The sequence below is a fragment of the Natator depressus genome, chromosome 6, assembly GCF_965152275.1.
Source record: "Natator depressus isolate rNatDep1 chromosome 6, rNatDep2.hap1, whole genome shotgun sequence".
Lineage (NCBI taxonomy): Eukaryota > Metazoa > Chordata > Testudines > Cheloniidae > Natator > Natator depressus.
Window position 1 is genome coordinate 2,769,847 of NC_134239.1, and position 22,076 is coordinate 2,791,922.

A 22,076-nucleotide genomic window follows, 5' to 3' on the forward strand; every position below is an offset into this window, starting at 1 on the left:
AGGGGAGTGGGGTGTAGTGGGTTAGAGCAGGGGGGGCTGGGAGCCAGGACTCCTGGGTTTTATCCCCATCTCTGCAAGGGGAGTGCAGTCTAATGGTTGGGGGGGGGGCTGGGAGCCAGGACTCCTGGTTTCTATCCCGGCTGTGGGAGGGGAGTGGGACTAGTGGGTTAGAGCAGGGTGGGGGTGGTGCTAGGAGCCAGGACTCCTGGGTTCCACCACACACAAGTTGGAGCAAAGCTTGGGATCCTCACCTGGAACGAGTTGGGCCGCTTTGTTCCCCGCCCTGCTCGCCTGGGTATATAGGAGTCCCGAGTCCCAGAGGGCACCCGGCAGCTGTTCGTTGGCTGCCTCGCAGGAGAGGCTCTGCTTGTACCCTTCAGGAGTGGTATGGGGGAGGGGCGAGGAGCTGCCCAGAAGGGACGGGTGATGGGCTGGTGGGGGCTGCGGCTCCTCGTCCTGGCCGGGCTGACAGGGACGGCTGCCAGCAGGTTGGATTTCTACTGGAAAGGCTGCAACGAGATGGAATCGCTCTCCAGAGGTGAGAGCCAGGACTTGGGGAGGGGAGGGCAGGAGAGTGGGGTCTAGTGGGTTAGAGCGTGGGGGGTTGGGAGCCAGGACTCCTGGGTTCTCACCCTGGCTCCGGCAGGGGAGTGGGGTTGAGTGGTCAGAGCAGGGGGCTTGGGAGCCAGGACTCCTGGGTTCTATTCCCAGCCCTGACAGTGACTCAGCATCATCTGCCCTCAGCGTGTGGGTGTATGCCCGTCACCTCTCCTCCTCAGGGCCTGGGCGTCAGCTCCACGCAGGGAGAAGGCGCTTGTAGGGCTGGGAAAGCCAAGGGGCCCCGAATGGGGTCAGTCACAGAGGCCAGCCTGAACCCCCTCCCTCCCACCCCCTTGGCCTTACAATCTGCCTCCCCCCTCCTCCTCATTAGAGGCCTGAGGGCAGGGGAGTGGGTAGACAGGGGTTCGGCCAGTTGCAGCTGCCCTGGGACCCCTAGCCTGTCAAATTTGCTCCTGTGGAAGTTCAGACCACAGAGATGGGGGCCCGGAAACCTCTAGTTCAACGTAGATTCACATTGGGAAATCCTGGACCTGTCCCCATGAGAGCATCTGTAGTAGATGAAACTAATGGATCCATCTAGCCTTGTGTCCTGCCACCCCCCGGATAAGCCCCATTGGCCCTTCTAGTCCAGTATCCTGTCTGCAGCTCCTGTCACCCCTGCTGGAAAGTGCTACGGTCCCTGCAGGAGGCAGCTGTGGGTCCCCCCCGCCCCATGGGGGAGTTTGCTTCACACCCACATTAGCCGGCGGTGGTTGTGTCATGCCCGGCCTTAGGAAGGTGGGTGTTCTTTCAGCTCTCAATGGCTTCTGATCAGAGAGCCAGTATGATTTAGGCCACTCTGTGCCTCAGTTTTCCGGCCCCCCCCCCCCCGCCCTTTGTCTCTCTTCGTTATTCAGACCGGAAATTCTTTGGGCCGGGGACTGCCTCTCTCTCTGTGTCTGGGCAGTGGCCGGGACAAGGGGAGCCCTGATCTTGGTCACGGGGTCTGTACAGTGCTTGGCACAATAGAGGCTCTGATCTCAGTCAGTGGGCTGTGCAGTGATCTCCGTCATGGGGGGTCTGTGCAGCGCCTGGCGCGACGGGGCCCTGATCTATCTGCTGCCGTGAAACTGATTTATTGTACCACCCTCCGCGGGAGATGAGTGCTGATTTCACATGTGGCACGAGGTAGGTCCTGGGTAGCTAAAAACACAGTGCCAAGCGATGTGAATGTGGGTGGGACTGACCGATGGCAATAAATCCTGATGTAGAACTCAGTTAACCTGCAGATCGCCCTGCTGCAGGACGCGACGGGGTCACAAGTTTTCCCAGGATTTCAAGCCAAAGTGCGGAATATCTGGAGGAAGGAGAGAAATTCCCTACACGCTTAGAGACAGAGTTTCTCAAACTGGGGGTCCTGTCCCAAAAGGGGGTCGCAAGGCTACTGTGTGGGGGGTTGCAAGATCACCAAAATTGTATCGGGTTTCCATACATCCAGGTTTTCCCGGACATGAACTCCTTTTTCGGTCCTTGCTCGACCTTTTCCCTCGCCTTCAGAGCTGGGTGGCCGGAGAGTGGCAGCTGCTGGCCGGGAGCCCAGCTCTAAAGGGTGACCTGGTATAGTTACTTAGCTCTGCAGGGATCTGCACTGATACTGCGAAAACTATGTCCAGTACCAAAAGTGTGGGGTGGGGAGGACTGTCACAACCTGATATATTTTCAAAGGGGGGCCCAGGAATAAAAGTTTGAGAACCCCTGGCCGAGGACCCACATATAGATTGGGCTACAAACTTCATGCCTCAGAGGAGAAGCCAGTGTCAAACTTGGGAAGGTTGGGGAGAAACTTTGCCCGTGATCTGATCCCAGTTGGCAGGGAGAGGGCAGGACACTGGGCTCGGTGGGTCCACGGGTCTGATCTCTTACCTTCTCTCTGATCTCTTTCAGCTCCCAGCACCCACATGATCCGGTCCAATAGAGGTGAGTTTCTGGTCCCTCCCTCCCCATTAGTAACACACAACTGGGGTTACCCAGGCAACTGGCTCCCGGCAGCCAATTGGATCGGGGCTCTGTCTGGTTCTGCTGTGGGAGACGGATCCAGCCAGGGCCCAACGTGGGGCTGGTTCAAGACCTGCCTAGGGCAGGGGTGTTGGGATGAGCCCCAGATGTACCCAGCTGTTTTCTGCTAGCTCCAGCAATCCCCCCCAGCCTGTCTGAGCATCCCCCGCCTCCTTCTCCCCAGTATGTGGCCGCCCCAGAGCTCAGTACCGGAGCGTGGGGGGTGAGGATTCGATGGAGGGCGAATGGCCCTGGCAGGCAAGTCTGCTCTGGTACAACAAACACCTGTGTGGGGGATCCCTCATCTCCAACCAGTGGGTGGTGACGGCAGCTCATTGCTTCCAACGGTGAGTGTCAACGTCCCTTGATCCCGACCCGCAGCCCCCTGCTGTCCCAGTCCTGGGCTCCTCTGACCCCCAGCACTGCCGGTGCCCCCCAATCCCAGCCCGCAGCCCCCCCACCCAACCCCCTTTTCTGACTCCTCTCTCCGTTCTCAGGAGTATGGACACCTCAGACTACGCGGTGCTGCTGGGAGTCAACAAGTTGGCCAACAGTCAACCTCACAAGCTGTCCTTGGGCGTGAGACGCATCATCCGCCACCCGATATACTCCGGGGAATCCTCCAGCGGGGACATAGCCTTGGTGGAGCTGGAGAGACCCATCCAATTCACCAATTATATCCTCCCCATCTGCCTCCCAACGGCCTCTGTTCAGTTCCCAGCAGGCATGAAATGCTGGGTGACTGGCTGGGGCAACATCCAGGAAGGTGGTAGGTGTCTTTGGAGCTGGGATCAATGCACTGGGGCAGAGAGACTAGAGAAGCGATGGGCTCGAGGGGCAGGTGGGAGTCAGCAGTTGGGGTGATGGACGCAGAGGAAGGGGTGGTTATTTAGTAGGTTCAGGATTTGGGATTTCTTTTCCCGAGACGATTCATGATGGGAAATGGTCTACAAAGAAGAACTTTGTGGGGGGATTCGAAAAGGGAGAAACTGGGGAACCAGTACACAAAATCAGATCCCGAGAAACAAAACACAGAAACCGATGAATGCAATTGATAAAGAAAACCTAACAACGCAACCCAATAAATGACCAACCTAAAAACAAAACCCAATAAATGATAAAAGGAGCACAACTGATAAACCAAACGCAATAAACGATAAACAGAACATGATAAATGAAACTGATGAACAAACCTGAGAAATGATCAAAGGAATACAACAAACAAAACCAATAAACAAAACATGATCAGTGATAAAAGAAACATGACAAAGGAAACCCAACAAACACTACCTGATCAATAAAACAACATCCACAATCAATGAAACATAGGAAAGAAAACATGATAAAAATGGAAGGTGATAGAAGGAAACCCAATAAGCAAAACCCAATCAACGATAAGTGGCATGCGATAAATGAAAAACAAACAACAAATAAGTGAAATACAATAAACAGTAAATGAAATAAGATAAACAAACCACAATAAGCTACAAATGAAACGAGATAAATGACGAAATAAAATAAATGAAACACAATGAAGAAAGAAATGAAAATGCAAGCCCAATAAATGAAACCTGATCAACAAAACACCAAACCCAATAAACGGTACCTAATAAATGAAACAGGAAAAACAGAACCCGATAAAAAAGATCTGATAACTAGCCTTGGTAGAATTTGATTTTTATTTTTTTATCATTTCAACCAGATACCGATATTTGTTTTGAAATGTTTTTTTTCTTATTTTTGTCCATGCAAATTTTCACAGTTGCCCAAAGTTATGAGTTTTAAGCATCTTTCTATTTTTACCAATTAAAATGTTCAATTGTGGGGAATTATGGGGGGCCATCCGAAAACAGGGTGTGTCAGACAATAATTATTTAATGACTGCAGACACTGATTTCAAAGAGTGAAAGCTTCATAACTGCTCCCACAAATTGTCAAAATCACGTCAAAATATACAAAGTCAATATCCTTAAATCAAACTCTTATAAGTTCTCAAGCAGCAGTTCTCTTACTTTGGCTCTGTGTAAATTTCTGTTACGATCAATGGAAATATTTTCTCGTCCGTTTGTGTGTGTGTTCGGTGAAACTGATGTCTACCAACATTTACTGAAAAAAATCTAATCCTTCCAAGTCTGCTGACAACAAAAACATGAAACCTGATATACAAGATTCGATAAATGTAACATGAAACCCAAAAACAATGCCGATAATGGAAAAGTGAAACCCAGTAAACAATACCCAATAATGGCAACATGAAACCTGATGAATAATACCCAATAATAGAAACCGATAAACAATACCCAATAACGGAAATGTGAAACCCAATGAATAATACCCGATAAATGCAATGTGAAACCCGATAAATGATATCGATAATGGAAACGAAAAACCCAATGAACAATATCCAATAATAGCAACATGAAACCTGATGAATAATACCCAATAATGGAAACAAATAAACAGTATCCAATAGTGGAAATATGAAACCCAATGAGCAATAGCCAATAAATGCAACATGAAACCCGATAACCAATACCAATCATGGAAACCAATAAACAATAACTGATAACAGAAATACGAAACCTGACAAATAATACCCGATCATGGCAACATAAAACCCGATAAACAATACCCAATAAATAATACATGAAACAACCCAAAGCCCGAGAAACAAAATCCCTTAAATGAAATGTGAGACATGAAACGCAAACCCCAGTAAAGCACTCAACAAGCAAAACACAAAAACAGATCAATGAAACCAGAAACCCAGCAAATGAAACCCACTACCTGAGAAAGGAAAACTGATAAGCCAAACTGCAAACCGAATCAATGAAACCCAAACAAAGAAACGATAGCCAATAAACAAAACCCAACAACCAATGAAAAGCAAACCTCCCAAAACAGAGCCTGATCATTTGAAACCGACCTCCCTCCCCACCAAAAAAAGGTTAAACAAATCTTGGGTGATGAAAACTTATGTTTTTGTTGTTAAACAACAATTCAAACAATGAACGTCCACCGTTGAGTCCAGAGAGATTCCCCTTGACTGAACAAGGCCCATCATCGGTACACAGATGTTCCCACGGGGACTGTGTGATAGCACCCGACATGGACGACTGCTCTGGATGAGAGGGGAAATTCTCTGATCTCCCCCCATCCTCCACTCCCTTTGGAATCGATGGCTCTGCTTCAGAGCCATCTGGGCCCCTCACCATTATCTCTGGCTCTCCTTCCCAGAGGACCTGCCAGCTCCGCAGACCCTCCAGAAGCTTCAAGTGCCCATTATAGACCAGGAGACCTGCAGGGATCTCTACAACACGGTGGTGGGCAAGACCTTCCCGCCCAAGTCCATCCAGAACGACATGATGTGTGCCGGGTATGCTGAGGGCATGAAGGATACATGCAAGGTGAGTGCCTCCCGGCCAGAGAAGGCGGAGTCCTGACACCCTCCCTGGTTCAGACCCATGAACCCATCTAGCCTGGTATCCCGCCCCCTCCCTGCTGGTCCATGGGCCCATCTAGCCCAGTATCCTGCCTCTCACCCTGGGTCAGGCCCATGGGCCCATCTAGCCTGGTATCCCGCCCCTTCTCTGCTATCCTGGACCAGCCTGTCTAGCCGGGTGTTCCATTTAGCCGATTCACTCCAGCATGAGCCAGGGCTGCTCACACGCACACAAGGCCCCGATCCCCAGCGCCGCTCTCACACCCCTTCCGACACCCCCTGTCTCTGCCCCCACAGGGGGACTCCGGCGGCCCGCTGGTCTGCAAGGTGTCCAAGGAGTGGCTGTTGGCCGGGATCATCAGCTGGGGTGAAGGCTGTGCCATCAAGAACCGCCCTGGGGTCTACATCCGCCTCACCTCCTACGAGGCCTGGATCCACAGCCACGTCCCCGATATCGAGTTTGTGCCAGACGAGAAGGGGAGGAACGTGCTTGGCAACGCTGCAACTGGCTGGGCCGCGAGGACAGGCATGACCACCTGGCTGCTGCTGCTCATGGGGCGGCTCCTCATGGAGGTCTAGAAAGGGCTACCGAGTGGGAGGGGTGGCTGGACCACCTCCCATCCTGTCCCCAGGCTGGGAAGGGGGGTGGGATCTGTCGGTGCCACCTGCCCTGTCGGTACAGCCCCCCCAGGGGGCACTGCCCCATGCACAGACTTCCTGGGGAGGGCATGCACCCCCACCTCGCTCGCTCACACCCGCGGGGGGACGGGGCAGTGTGAGCAAACTCAGCATCTGTCTGTCTGTCCTTCTGCAGCCGTCCACAGCCCAACTTTCTCATCTCTCTGATCCAAGCCCTATTTATTGATCTGTCTGTCTCCAGAGCCACTGACTTTCCATCTGTTGGCCTCTCTACGCCCTGCTCTGTCTGTCTGCATATCCCCATACACACGCCTCCACCCATCCATCCATCCATCCCTAATCTCCATATCCCCCATCTAATCTATCTATCCGTCTGTAACGGGGTCTGCAACCACCTCTCGTGAGCGCCCCCTCTGGTTGGGTGTGTCTGCGTTCTTTCAGTTCTGGTGACCCCCTTCAGTGGTTCTCGGGTGGTTTTCTCAGTGACTCAGCCCTCCGGCCGAGTCAGAACAAATCCCTTCCAGGGCATACAGTCCACCAGGGCCTACCTGTGTACCCCTCTGGTGGTGTCTCTCTAGCCCTCCCTGGGCTCAGTCTTTAAGTAGCCCTGGTCCTGGTATGGGGCATATCCCCAGGGCTTCCTCCGTGGAGACACTATCTTCCTGTGGCCCTTCAGCTGGGCTCAGTCCTTACTCAGTCCTAGCAACGAGCTAGGAGCTCCTTCATTGCTCCCCTGGTCCCTGTCCCCCCTTAGCCGTCGGTGGTCCTGCTGCTCTTCCAGCCAGGCATGCCGTCCTTTCTTCTCCAGCTCCAAGCAGCAGCTGACTGCTAGTGCTCCTCTATTCCACAGCTCCTTTGATATGGCCCTGCTGGTCCCTGATTAGCCGTTCTAATAGCCCCTCTGATTGGTTTCTTCCTCACAACCATTCGAGGCCGCTTGGAGGACCTCTCCACTGCTCCTTTCCTGGGATGGGTGAGGCAGGACCCTGAAGCGTCCAACAGGGGCCTTTGGGACTAGTCCACCCCATCACACTATCTATCTATCTATCTATCTATCTATCTATCTATCTGTCTATCTATCTATCTATCTCCATGCACCCACCTCTAGCTATCAATCAATCAATCCCTATGCATCCCATGTATCTATCTATCCATCCATCCCCATGCACCTCCTCTATTATCCCCATACACCTCTCCACCCATCCATTCACCCATTCCTATACACGCCCCTCTATCTGTCTGTCTATCTATCCATACATCCCCAAAGACCCCCTTCTATCTAATCTATCTAGCTATCTATCTCCATGCACCCGCCTCTAGCTATCAATCAATCAATCAATCCCTATGCACCCCATGTATCTATCTATCCATCCATCCATCCATCCCCACGCACCTCCTCTATTATCCCCATACACCTCTCCATCCATCCATTCATCCATTCCTATACATGCCCCTCTATCTGTCTGTCTATCTATCCATACATCCCCAAAGACCGACTTCTATCTATCTATCTATCTATCTATCCATCTCCCCTACCAAGACAGAGATCTGACAATATAAACCCAGTGTAGATGAGATTCCATATTTTTATTTTTTGGAAGGGCTTGGTAGTTTTTCATTCCCGCCGCAGAACGTTTCAATAGCGATGAATGAAAAAACCTGCCCTGGAGAATTTAAAATCAGTGGCTGATTCACACTCGGCTGATTCACTGATTCACACTCGGCTAAGATAAAAACCAGTCAGCCTATCGAGACTCGGCCTAGGAAACTAGAATTGGATACACTTTTTAATCCCCAGGAGAGTTGTGTTGGGGGAGAAATGAGATCCGCTCCAATTAGATGGAAACATTTCTTTGATGGAATATTTTGTGGTTGGGAAATGCTGATTCATTGACATCAAAATGAGGACAGGTCAATTTCAAGGAAATTTCATTTCAAAATTGTATTTCACTTTCAAATGGATTTGATTTTCTCTTCTGTTGTAAATAATAAAGAATAGGCGAGAAAATAAAATTAAAAAATATAAAAGTGGAAATAATATACAGTAAAATACAGTCAAAGATCAAGAGATGACAAGAAAAGACAAAAATGTTTTGATTTTTCATTTTTGAAAGGACTTTTTATTTTGAAATTGATTTGATTTTCCATTCTATTATAAATACTACTTGAATTGAATAGACGCTAACGTAAAATAAAATACAAGATCAAGAAATGAAAAGTCAAACCCCATTTGAAACATGTCTATCAGGTTAAAATGTTCCAGTTTTTAATTTCAAAGTGATTTGAAATACATGAATATAGTCGTCTATAAAATAAAATTCAAAATATAAAAATGAACTAGGAAATAAAACGCAAGATCAAGAAATTAAATATATTAATAATATAGGAGACTATAAAATAAAATAGAAAATAGAAAATGAAATGCAAAATAAAATGCAAGATCAAGAAAAGCAAAGCTGAAATTAAATATTGCAATTTTTCCTTTTGAAATGGATTTTATTTTATATTCTATTCTAAGTTGAGTAGACTAGAATAAAAACTATATATATATATATATATATATAAATGAAACAATACAAAATAAAATACAGGATGAAGAAATGACAAGAACAGTGAAGTTGAAATGAAACTTTATGATACTTTGTTTTGAAATTTATCATGCTTTATAGTCTACAGAGGAGAGAATACAAGATACTATCCGACATACACACACGCTCTTTCTCTTGATCTTGTATTTTATTTTAAAATAAAGAGATGACAAGAAAAGCTGACATCGGAATGGAACATTTTGATCAGATTGAAAAGTTCTGACTTTTCATTTCAAACTGTATTTTAGCTTATACATTATAAAATAAAAAGACCAACCACATACAGAAAAGTGGAAATCAGAACAAAAATGTTTGAATCAGAACAATATATTCCATTTCTTAAAAATCTGGAAATGACTTTTCAGTTAGAAATGTGTTTTACATGATACATTACAGGAAAGAAAACCATAATATGAAAAGAGCAAGAACATAAACTGAAATTTTAAAAAATCAAATTCAAAACTTGAATTTCAAAAATTTTGTTTCATGGAAACTTTTAAAATTTTGGAGGGATTCATTCTGAATCGGAAAGCATTCCCCCCCATACCCCCCCCCCAAATATAAGGAATTCCAGATCTGGAACAGCTTTAATTGGAAGGAACTTCCTTTACATCAAACTATTAAATTCCACCAGGGGCAAATTTAAGGGGACCACTGAATTTTCTGATCTTTTCTCTAGTTAAAATACTCTCTGACTTTAACTTGCAATATAGTTCATGCTTTTGTTCTCATTTAACGTTCACAGAAGTGGGTGGCAGGACCACAGTGTCCAGTGGTTACAGCACAGAGTCTGGAGCCAGGACTCCTGGGTTTGTTCTCCAGCTGTGGGATCTAGTACTTAGTGGAAGGCGGACTGGGAGCCCGGACTCCTGGGTTCTACCCTGGGAGGGGAGGGCTGGGAACCAGGATGCCTATGTTCTGTTCCCAGCTTTGAGAGGGGAGTGGGGTCTAGTGGTTAGAGCAGGGGGGCCTGGGAGCCAGGACTCCTGGGTTCTATGTCTGCCTTTTAGAGGAGAGTAGTGGTTAGAGGTGGTGGGATTGGAGTCAAGACTCCTGGGTTCTATTCCCAGATCAGTGAGGGGAGTGGGTCTAATGGGGGTGGGGGGGTTGTATTCTGCTCCCAGCTCTGCCACCAGTTTACAGTGTGACCTTGGGCCAGTCAATTGGCTTCCCTCAGTTCCCGCCCCACATCTGTCAAACGGAGCTTGTAAAACTGTCCTACCTCACAGGGGGAGGCTGTGAGAAGTCTTAAAGGGAGGGGTTGGGGTCAGTCTAGGGGTAAGGAATTAACACACACACACACCCATTTCAGACATACACATACACACTGTTTGGGAGGGGGTCAATTCTGCTCTTGATGTGACATAGCTTTCCGCATCTATTGTTAATAAAAAGCCTTTGATGCAAAAATGAATCGAAGCTGTGTCTATTCACAATCCAGGGGCGGGGGGAATAAGGGAAATAAGGGGTGTGGCTCTCCTTCGCTCCTCCCACAGCATAAGCCCCACCCACTTGGGATTTCAAAGCAGGTAGGTCCCTATACAATACAATCCTCCTTGTTTTGTTCCAATCGGCCATGAAATGGCACATCTAGCACTGGGCAAATAAGGGATTTTTTTGAAAACTAGGGGGTGGGATGGGTTGAACCAAAAAATTAGATTTTAGAATTTTTTAGCGAATCGAAAGTGCCCCCCAAAAATTCATTTGGGGTCAAATGAAATGTTTCATTTCGAAAAAATTGAAACTTTTCAGCTGTTTTTTAAACATTTGGGGGCAGGGGGGGGTTAAGTTAAATGACAAGGAAGCTTGAACAAAGAAGTCATTGCAAACTGAAAAAGATCAAAATGTTTCAGCCGATTTGAAACGGATTTCATTTTCTTACATTTCAGCTGAAGGAACTCTCGAAATGCCACTTTGTTGCGGAGCAAAAAACCCCAATCTTGCAACCACTTTGAAACACTGCTGATGTTTCTTGAAATTAAATTACACACACCGTCTTTTTGAACCAAACGAAATCAAACCTTTTCGATATTTTTCAACCTTTTTAATGGTGTTCCTAATAAAACAAAAGGAAATCTCAAAATGAAAAATCAAAGCATTTTGTTTAAAAAATGTTTGATTTTTTCTGACTTGCCTTTGATAAAAGAAATTTAGCAAAACCAACACAAATCCACAAAACATTTTTGGGGGTCACCAAACCTCCATTTTTTTTTTCTGGCTTACCAGTTTTGGTTGAAAAAATTCCCCTCAGTTCCAATCGTGTTTATCGTTAGACTTCAGAATTAACGAACACTCACAATATAGGGTTAGCAGGACACATGCCTCTTGGGACTATCATGCCAGGCTCTCTGCAGTCTCAGGCAGATGCCCCCATGTCAGTTCCAACCCATGCCCATTATTATCATTAGGTTTCAGAGTTAACACTCCATTGAGCCCATTACATTCCATCTGTCAGCGAACCATTTGTTCAGGCTGCCTGCAGATTCAGACAGATGGCACCGTATTGGTTACCCTCAGTTCTAGAATGATCATTACAGAAAAATTACGATCATTAGGTCTGAGGAGCCCTGATCTTAGTTGGGGTGGGTCTGTACAGCACCAAACACAACAGAAGACCTGATGGTGGTTGGGGTCTGTGCCACGCCTGACAGGATTGGTGACTCTGGGGGCTACCATCCCACAGATAATACATCGTGCAGTCCTGATTTTTTCCATCTCGTGCATTTGCAAAACCACCCCAGCGTCTGTCAGGCAAAAGAACTTATATAACCCTCCGAAGCTCAGCAACAATTAGGTGACACGGAGGTGTTGTTGACAGTTGTGATAATGGGTGAAGCGTCGCCAAGACTCAGTTGAAGCCCGTGTTGATCGCGACGGGAGATAACTTGGGATCTGGCCGTACCGGTTGGATGAGAAGTCCCGGTGGCCAGCTTCTTGTTTTTCATGCTGTTTCATCGTTGAGCCGGCCTTAAAATTGGAGCCAAAATTCCCATCCCCTTAAGAAGGATCCCGGGTGAGAAGATTGAAGAGGTCATGATGGACAAGGAACTCAGTGTGAGCTCCCCGCCTGATGCTGCACCTCAAAGGGCTTGTGCGGTGATTCTACCTCGGTACCGGTGAGGCCAATACTGGAACACTGCGTCCACTTCTGGGCAGGCGCAGGTTAAAACGGCCGTTCAAACATTCAGAGAGGAGCCACAGAAACGGTCCGAGGGCGAGAGAAAATGATAGGAAGCGTACAGAGCTCGGTCTGTTTCACACGCTGGCACGGTGCCTTGATTTGGGGGGAGCAGAGAAACACACGCACATCTCAGCCCCCCCGCGGCACGGTCGGCGCATATACCTTCACCGCGTTCTCCACCTTGCTTCCGGCGCTTCCGGGCCGCTGAGCTTGGGCAAACGCGGTGGCGGCCACTGCTGCGTTTGCTAGCCGGCTGGCTTTTCTGGCAGCCAAGGGACGAGAACGCCGGCTGACACGTTTGGGGTACATTTGTACCCCCCCACACACGCACTTCCCGGGGGTACCCGGGGCTGCCTCTTCACCACCTGCCCAGTGGGGTTCAGCCCAGGAGTGCCGGAAGCTCCCTGGAAGCGGAGGGCCACCAGTGCCCAAGCCGTGGCCCCGCTGCCTGGTCCACCCCTCACCCCGAGACCCTGCCCCTGCTCTGCCGCTCCCTGGATGCCCCTCCCGTGCTCCGCCTCTTCCCCTGAGGCCCCGCCCCCTCCTCCCATCACTCACCCTTAAAGCAGATGAAACGTGATGGGGACGTGGAGCCCCTGGTTCAGGCCCCTGATTTACCAGCCGCAGGAAATACAAGCCCGGCCCTCTCAGCCCATGCAGGCCCCGCTCTTGCTCTGTGGATTAGCAGCAGGCACGCTCCGGGCCTTGAACGTCTCCCCGGTCCGCTGGAGGCTCGTAGCATTTACAGAGATCTGCTTCCCAGGGCGCCCCAGCTTACCGGCTCCAGCTGAGCACGCGGCCCTTAGAGGGGCTGGCAGTGGCCGCAGGTCGGAGTGCATGTCACACGGCACAGCGAGCCTAGGGACAGCAAGGAGAAGCATTGGAAACCAGCGGCTGCCTGCATGGAAAATGAAGGCCGAACCCGCAGCGTAGCTGACAAGATACTCTCCTGCCTAGCTAAATATTGCCCAGCCAAAGACCCTGACAGCGATTTACAGCCAGGTTTGGCTGTGATCCTCCGGCCACCAGGCAAACGCACAGTCAACTTGCTTCCTCGGCGAAGGATCCCGCCCCTCCCTTTGACCCAGAACAGCCCGTTCTCCTTATTTCCAAACCTGGAGCCCAGTGCTTAATTTGTGCCAGGGCCGAGCCCTGGCACCTCTGGGCCCGGCAGGTTCAGAGCCCCGGCAGCTCTGGGCCCGGCAGGTCAGAGCCCCGGCACCTCTGGGCTCGGCAGGTTCAGCGCCCCGGCAGCTCTGGGCCTGGCAGGTCAGAGCCCCAGCAGCTCTGGGCCCGGCAGGTTCAGTGCCCCGGCACCTCTGGGCCCGGCAGGTCAGAGCCCCGGCACCTCTGGGCTCGGCAGGTTCAGCGCCCCGGCAGCTCTGGGCCTGGCAGGTCAGAGCCCCAGCAGCTCTGGGCCCGGCAGGTTCAGAGCCCCGGCACCTCTGGGCTCGGCAGGTTCAGCGCCCCGGCACCTCTGGGCCCGGCAGGTCAGAGCCCCGGCAGCTCTGGGCTCAGCAGGTTCAGAGCCCCGGCAGCTCTGGGCCCGGCAGGTCAGAGCCCCGGCACCTCTGGGCCCGGCAGGTCAGAGCCCCGGCAGCTCTGGGCTTGTCACATCAGTGATGAATGCAAAAAAACTGCTCCAGCCCCAGGATCTCTTTCATTACAAATTAAGGCCTGCCGGCACCCCCTCCCTGCTGATTGCGAAATCTGCAAGAAAGGAACTCGACCAGAAAGCCCGATCTCTTGCTTAAAGCTGGGCTGGTGATGGGGTACTCACCCCAAGCGGTTAAGGGGGCCCGGAAGAGGCCGATTAACCTTCACAGGTGCATCGAAAGAGAGGCTCGGGGGGGGGGGGGGGGTTATACGTGTGGAATTGCTGACACAGCCCAGCTGGGGGAGAAGCTGGGAAAGGGTTATAAAGAGAGGACGTTTGACGCAGCTGGGGGGAGAGGCTCTCTCTGACTCTGAGGGAAGAGAGGAGAAAGTCCCAGGGGAGCTGTGGGGAAAGGAAGACGCCCAGAGAAGATGCAGCCAGGATGGGGGCTTGTGCAGGCCTTGGCTGCCGGTTACAGCAGGGACCTGGGCTGCAACCCGGGGTAGAGGGTTTCTCTACCAGCCACGGGCACAGGGCCGGCACAGGCCCCACCGGGAGCAGCTGGTCCCAGGGAGACGTTGACACCACGGAAGGGGGGACGATGCAGTGAGCCGGGAATAGGGGGCGCTGTGCCGCGCAGGAAGAGCGCGCACCCCAGCGCCGGAGTGGCCGCCAGCAGAGGGCGCCGTGTGCGAAGGAAGCCGCCACGCCCCGCCCGTCCAGGAGGAGGCGCTCTTGTGACGGGGCCAGGTTGGGAGACAGACGACACACTTCGCACAAGCGAGCAGGCAGAGCGCGTTACCCCCACCCCCCGCCCCCCCCGCCTGAAAGAAACCTGGGGAGCCTCCTGCCTTAACTTTCTGGCTTGCAGACAGAATTTGCAGTGTAGATACACAGCTCCTTCGATAGTCTCCATACACCCAGTTCACAAGGATTGTGACGGCCAGCGGGCTACTGGCTCTCGGCAGAGACCTCACATGCCCCCCGCTTTGGGGAGCTAATATTCAGACATCTGACCTAGGGGAGCCCTGTAAAATCTTATGCACCCCGTGCCCTTTGCCAGTTGGCGGCCAGTGGTCACACGGGGGATCAACCGTTAGAATAAATCCTGATGGGCAGCGGCTGATGCCACAATCCTTGATGGCTTCCTAGCCAGCCTGGGCACCTATCTGGAAAACACAGTGGCCCAGCGCAAGTTACAGACTTCAATAGAGGGGGACAAGGGAGAAATTTTCGGGCCCGTGAAATATGGGCGGCTGGACTAGGTGATTGAACAGCCCCTTCTAGCCTTAACTAGGGAGGGTTCTGCTTTCTCCCTGTGCTTTGGGCCTCCGACCAGAGGTCTGGCAGCCCGAGCAAATTCATGACACCGATGCTTCCCGCCCGGGCTGGGGTGTCCCATTGCATCAGCCGGTCCCTAGAGGGCAGTGTTGAGAAGCGATGCCGTATTGGCTCAGCGAACCGGCTTCTGAGTGAAATTTCTGAGTCACGGGGTCCAGACGGGCGGCCTCGCGGTCTCAAAAGAGCACAAAGCTCCCGTCCTCGAGCGAAAGGGGGAGGAAAGCAAGCAGGCCAGGGGCTGTCCCTCTGTTCTGCGCTTGCACCAGCATGGGGAACTGGTTAACGCCACTTCCCGGGATCTGTTTGATGACACCGCATTTAATAGGGATAGGAGTATGATCTCGGTGACCCCGGGGGTAAATCCAGACTGACACCCCTCCCCCCCGCCCCCGATTTCAGTGTACAGCAGCTAAAGATCTGGCCCCATCAGCCTTTATAGGGCACCTATCTCTTGCCCAGAAAGCGAGGGCTGCAAGAATAGCTATGCCCCGAAATCAGAGCAGTGGGCCCACCTCTGAGATCAGCTGCCCAAATCCTCCCCAGAACCCGAAGCAGGCATGAGGCAGCGATGGGGAAATCAGCTGGGATCTTGCATAGCCAGGATGGGAATAAATCCTGTGGGCAGCGAAAAGGAAGGGAACAACAGCACACTGTTGCCACTGGTTGGGGGAATATGCTTCATTTGAGGAAGGCACCGGCTTTACGGTTTCCTCTTGATATACGGGCCAGGGAGATTTCCGGCCAGAGGAGTGTTTGAGAGCTGATTTGCACACCTCTAAGTGACTGCATGATACACAGAGCTTTCTAGACCCCTCCCAGCCCTAAAGATAGCCCTGGCTCTGTCCCCCCGCCCCGCTCTACCCACTAGACCCCACTCCCCTCCCAGTGCTGGGGATAAAACCCAGAAGTCCTGGCTCCCAGCCCCCCTGCTCTAACCCCACCAGACCCCTCCCGAGCTAGGGATAGAACCCAGGAGTCCTGGCTCCCATGGTTTCCTTTGCCTCACACAGTGAAAGGTCAAGTAGTCAAGGCCTTTCAGCAGAGTCAGGCAGGTCCCAGGGAGGCACTCCCCAGTAATGGCTGCCTTGGCGTGGTGATAGGCATATGATTGATGGGAGCCACCCTGGGAAGGGCTGCTGTGACCACTCAGCCTGGCTGCTGCATCCCCTCCCTCCTGTTTGCCACGTTCAGTCATCCCAGCCTGTTAGGAATTAGCCTGGCAGCATTTTGTGCTGATCCCAGTGGCCAAAATTAACACTCGTGATGTAATCTACTAGCCCTCAGACCCCTCCCATGGGAGGGATAGACCCCAGGAGTCCAGGCTCCCAGCACCCTCTGCTCTAACCCACTGGACCCCGCTCCCCTCCCAGAGCTGGGGACAGAACACAGGAGTCCTGGCTCCCAGCCCCCTCAGCTCTAACCACTAGACCCCACTCCCCTCCCAGAACTGGGACTGGAACCCAGGAGTCCTAGCTCCCAGCCCCGCTCTCACCCACCAGACCCCTCTAGCCAGGAACCCAGGAGACAGGATCCTTCTAGCCAGGGCCCTGTGATGGGGTGGGGGGGGAGTCCCCTAGTGGTCAGAGCACTTCTTTCCTGTCCCCCTAGTGCCTCAAGTCTGTGGGGCTGGCAGTAGGGGAATCTGTGCCCTCCCACCCCCCGGGGCTGGCGGTTCAGGTGCATTGCTTGGGCAAGGGTTTCAGCTAGCCTCCTCCGTGGATCACCTCCTACTGCCCAGCACCCCCTTTGCCTCTCCAGAGGCCAAGCAGGGGTCCAGCTATTGGCTTACAACCTGTCTTCAACTGAAAGGGGGCCAGGGGCTCTTCCCCCTCACTCACAGGCTCTCTGGGGTCTGCTCCAGGTGGCATGGGGTTCCGGCCGTGCTCCTGCAGGACCTACCAGTGCAGGTCGGCTCCCTTTCACTGGCCCCCCCCGACTGAGCTGCACTGTACCCCCAGTGAGAGGGTGCCAGGCAGGTGCGGCTGGGCGAGGCCTCCGGGCCCAGAGCTGCTCCTTAACCACCTGCTTCCCCTTGTGGGGTTTGTACAGCCCATCCCAGATCCAGGAGACCTGGTCCTTCCAGCCAAGGCCCCAGGTGACCTGGTCCTTCCAGCCAGGGCCCCAGGTGAACTGGTCCTTCCAGCCAGAGCCCCAGGAGACATGGTTCTTCTGTTATACCAATAAATTAAAAACCAGCAGGATCTTATTAAAGGGGAAAAGGCAAAATGCCACATTTATTGTGAATACAGAAAGAATCATAGTAAGCAGTTAGTTATAGCTATAACATGCCATTCAATCTCATATTTATTCACACACACACACACACACAGGTTCTGCAAGGTTGTTAGCATAGTTACCAGCCTTAGAGTTGCTCATGCCAAGCCACTGGCCAGGTGGCCTGGACATGAGGAGGGAGCAGGGCCTTGTCAGATGCTCATCTGATGCTCCTGGAAGTTGGTTTGCAGAATCAGACCCCAAAGTTCTCACTTTCTAGAGTCCATTTTTATAGGAATTTCTTCCTGTGCCAGTCTATGGGAATTGCTTCATCACGCTGTTGCTGAATCAATCAGCAGATGGCACATTCCTGACGGCTCCGTGCTGCCAGGTGTCATCTTGTTCTTCGGTTCTCCCATCCTTGAGGCTGTTGGGTGGATTCCAGTCTGCCCTCCGGGGGTCCTCTGGTTGTTTCCACTTGACGCCTTCTTCGGCTGATGGTCACTAGATTCTTAGGCTCCCTGATCATTCATTTCTTATCCACACCAAGTCTCCGTCCCCATCCATCCTCTCTCTCTATTTTAATCACAATTGTTAAAGCGAGATGAATACAACAAAAGGGCGGGGAGTCTCTGGGTGCTGTTTCTGTTGTTACAAAGGATCGCTTGGAGTCTCTCTCGGTGTGAGTAGTTGTTGTTACAAAGTATTGCTTTGAGAACAGACTCCTTCGTAGGATGTACGAACACAATTAGCAGCCAAAACCCAAGAGACCTCCCTCTTAATTAGTAATACCCTGGAATTTAAACTATGGGGAATCAAACTCGTTTGTGATTTTAATACAGAATTTCTTTAATATGATCCAACGCTTTTAGCCAGGGCCCCAGGAGACCTGGTTCTTCCAGCCAGGGCCCCAGGAGTCCTGGTCCTTCCAGCCAGGGCCCCAGGAGACCTGGTCCTTCCAGCCAGGGCCCCAGGAGTCCTGGTCCTTCCAGCCAGAGCCCCAGGAGACCTGGTCCTTCCAGCCAGAGCCCCAGGAGACCTGGTGCTTCCAGCCAGGGTGCAGGTGATGTCTTCTGTACAAGCTCATTCGTGCTGGGATAATATGCAAGGTGCTTTGCTGTGCGGATCCGTGGAAAACAAGAATTCCATTTTGAAAAAAAAGAGGTTACTTTTTTCAATCCATGTCATAATGAAACTCAGACCCAGCTTCCAGTTCTCGCGGTGCCTAATATAGTGAAGGGACACAATGCAGGGTCTTCTGCCCCCCGCCCCCTGCAATGAGTGCTCTGCCCAAACCGCTACTGGTGTGTCTGAGGCCTTGCTCTTGGTCTAGGACAGTGGTTTCAATCTTCTTTCATTTGCAGCCCCCTAAGCAATATTGACTGGAGGGGCGGGCCCCTTTGCAAGTCTTAGTCATAGTCTGCGGACCCCCGTGCATTTGAGATCACTTGCAAGGGGCGCTGTCCTGTAGAACTGACTTGGGCCTTTCCCAAATGACCGTGCAGATATTTTAGGAGCATGGGAATTGCCAGGTTGGGTCAGGCCATGGGCCTTTTCAGTCAGTCGCCAGCAGTGGCTGGTATGAGATGTTTCAGATCCAGATGTTCCTCTAGAGGAAAGTACTGACCCTCTCAGTAAACAGATGTGGGAGGATCTGCCCTCTCAAGATGACCATCTCAGCTTGCTCTCTAAGTGGACAATAGCCCTGAAACAGGTGTTTCAATATCCCTTCCCAAATTGTCTCATCAGTTCTCATCACTCTGGACATTCTTGGTCTCAATAGAAATGGCCAATCCCTTTGGTAAGCCTAAGCACTGCTGGACCGTGGTCCATCTAGTGCAGAAGTAAGGGTGGCAATACCATACCAGGCCATCCTTACTGCTGCTGGCAGCGGCTCTGCCTTCAGAGCTGGGCTCCCGGCCAGCAGCCACCGCTCTCCAGCTGCCCAGCCTTGACGGCAGAAGTAAGGGTAGCAGTATCACAATTACCCTACACAATAACCTTGTGACCCCTCCCCCCCACACACACACACAACTCCTTTTTGAGTCAGGACCCCTATAATTACAACACCGTGAAATTTCAGATTTAAAAATCTGAAATCATGAAATTTACGATTTTTAAAATCCTATGACCGTGAAATTGACCAAAATGGACTGTGAATTTGGTAGGGCCCTAGCAATGTGTGAATCTGTGATGGGTTCGGTCACAGAGACCCCCTTGGGACTGTCACCTGATGTGCTGAAATTACCTCTGAGCCCGTTTTCCCTGCCAGCCTGGGCCTCCAGAACCCCGCCTTCTTGAGTCAGACACGCTAGCCTGCTGCAACACAGACCCAGGGTCTTGTCCATGTCCCCAAAGCTGAAGACTATAACCAAAAACTGCTCAGCAGGTCACTTATCTCCAGCTCCCCAAACACCCAGCTCCCAATGGGATCCAAACCCCAAATAAATCCATTTTACTCTGTATAAAGCTTATACAGGGTAAACTCATAAATTGTCCGCCCTCTATAACACTGATAGAGAGATATGCACAGCTGTTTGCTCCCCCAGGTATTAATCACTCTGGGTTCATTAATAAACAAAAGTGGTTTTATTAAGTATAAAATGTAGGTATTAAGTGGTTTCAAGTAATAACAGACAGAACAAAGTATGTTACCAAGCAAAATAAAGTAAAAACATGTAAGTCTAAGCCTAATACATTAAGAAACTGTTACAGGTAATGTCTCACCCTTAGAGATGTTCCAATAAGCTTCTTTCACAGACTAGACTCCTTCCTAGTCTGGGCCCAATCCTTTCCCCTGGTACAGTCGTTGTTAGTTCCAGCAGACATCTTAGGTGGAAAGCAGGGGTGTTCTCATGACTGTGACCCCCTTTTTTCTGTTCCACCTGTAGTGGGGCTGCTGCCCCACTCCTGGAGAACAGGCGTTAAAAGCAGCCAAGCGAGGCTGATTGGGGAAGTAGCCACAGCTGTGGCCAGCTCAATCAGGGCACAGCTGGCCTTATCAGAGGGCTGGGGGCCAGGAGCTGAAGGAATCTCACTCTAGCCCTGGAGGGAGAAGGGCTAACTGCCTGAGAGAGAAGGTACCTGAAGTGGAGCAGTGCTGGGGAAGGGCAAAGGGAGCTGAGGAGCTCCAGCCTGGTAAACCCCCAGGCTGCAGGCCTTGGTGAAGGCCTACACAGGTACTGGGGTTGCAGAGGTGCAGCCCGGGGTTAGGCAGAGGCAGCTGGTCCAACTTCCTTGCCAATGATGAGTGGCCATGACCGACTGCAGTTTGCCCAGTGAGCGGGGGCTAGATGATGACTGGCAGTAGCCACTGAGGCAAGGTGGGTTTGGAGGGTTGGGAGTTCCCCTGGGAGGGGAGACCCAGAGTGTGGACCCAGAGAGGGGGGTACTGCTGTGGCAGAACCCCAAGGTAAATTGTACCGGGGTACGGGAGGGACACGGGGGCCAGCGGCAGGCGAGACACCGGCCTGCAAAGGGCGCGCTGTACACTGGAAAGAGCTAATCCCCAAGACAACCAGAAGGAGGCACCGCACCGGTGAGTCATCACCCTCGCTACACACACCCTTTTATATCTTTGGCACAAGGCAAGAATCTTTTGCCTTTCTGGGTCCCCACTCCTCCTTCTAAATGGAAAAGCACCAGGTTTAAGATGGTTTCCAGTTCAGGTGACATGATCACCTGCCACTGTAAGACCCCAGCTCCCATTCTTCCAGGGCTGGCCCACAGGCACCCAGGAAGCTTAGCAAGTAAACAGACCGTTTACAATGGGAGCCATCAAGATTGCAAAACACCATTAATGGTCCACACTTTGCATAATTACAATAGGACCTCAGAGTTACACTTCATATTCCTAGTTTCAGATACAAGAACGATACATTCATACAAATAGGATGACCACACTCAGTACATTATAAGCTTTGTAATGGTACCTTACAAGAGACCTTTTGCATAAAGCATATTCCAATTACATCATATTTACACTCATAAGCATATTTCCATAAAACATTGTGGAGTGCAACGTCCCATCTTTTTGTTTTTGTTTTTTGGGGGGGTTTTGTATTAATCCTGCTGCCTGTTAAGTTCACGGGGTGGCCCCTGGTTCTTGTGTTATGTGAAGCAGTAAATAACACTTCCCTATTCACTTTCTCCGCACCAGTCATGATTTTGTAGCCCTCAGTCACATCTCCTCTTGGTCATCTGTTTTCTAAGTGGAGCAGCCCAAATCTTTTTAGTCTCCCCTGGTATGGAAGTCGTTCCATACTTTTGATCATCTTTGTTGCCCTTTGTGACGATGTGACGCAGCAGGGAGGGGGGAGTGTTGACCTGGGAATGTGCCCTGGGGACGGGAGACCTGAGAGCCTGTCACCTGAGCCAGGAGGGGGAGGGGGAGGTGACACCTCTGCCCAGGAATGTGGATGGAGGCTGCAGCAGGGAACCTGCTCGGTGGGTTTAGTTTTCAGTTTGGGGCTGGGTGGA

The 22,076-nt window shown here is 51.3% G+C and overlaps 1 protein-coding gene across 1 annotated transcript; it reads left to right on the plus strand.

Moving 5' to 3' along the window:
• Positions 1-387: 387 nt before the first annotated feature.
• On the plus strand, positions 388-6,616 carry LOC141988454 (serine protease 27-like). Its single transcript, XM_074954245.1, has 6 exons — positions 388-538; positions 2,485-2,517; positions 2,780-2,942; positions 3,093-3,364; positions 5,833-6,002; positions 6,335-6,616. Exons 1-6 carry the CDS (start codon positions 388-390, stop codon positions 6,614-6,616), a joined length of 1,071 nt encoding a protein of 356 aa, XP_074810346.1.
• The last annotated feature ends 15,460 nt before the right edge of the window (positions 6,617-22,076 follow it).

Excerpts from the sequence above, each read along its gene's own strand:
- LOC141988454 (XM_074954245.1), top strand. The coding sequence starts at position 388 with ATGGGGGAGGGGCGAGGAGCTGCCCAGAAGGGACGGGTGATGGGCTGG. Across the intron at positions 539-2,484 it reads GATGGAATCGCTCTCCAGAG|CTCCCAGCACCCACATGATC; the intron begins GTGAGAGCCAGG and ends GATCTCTTTCAG. Across the intron at positions 6,003-6,334 it reads GCATGAAGGATACATGCAAG|GGGGACTCCGGCGGCCCGCT; the intron begins GTGAGTGCCTCC and ends CTGCCCCCACAG.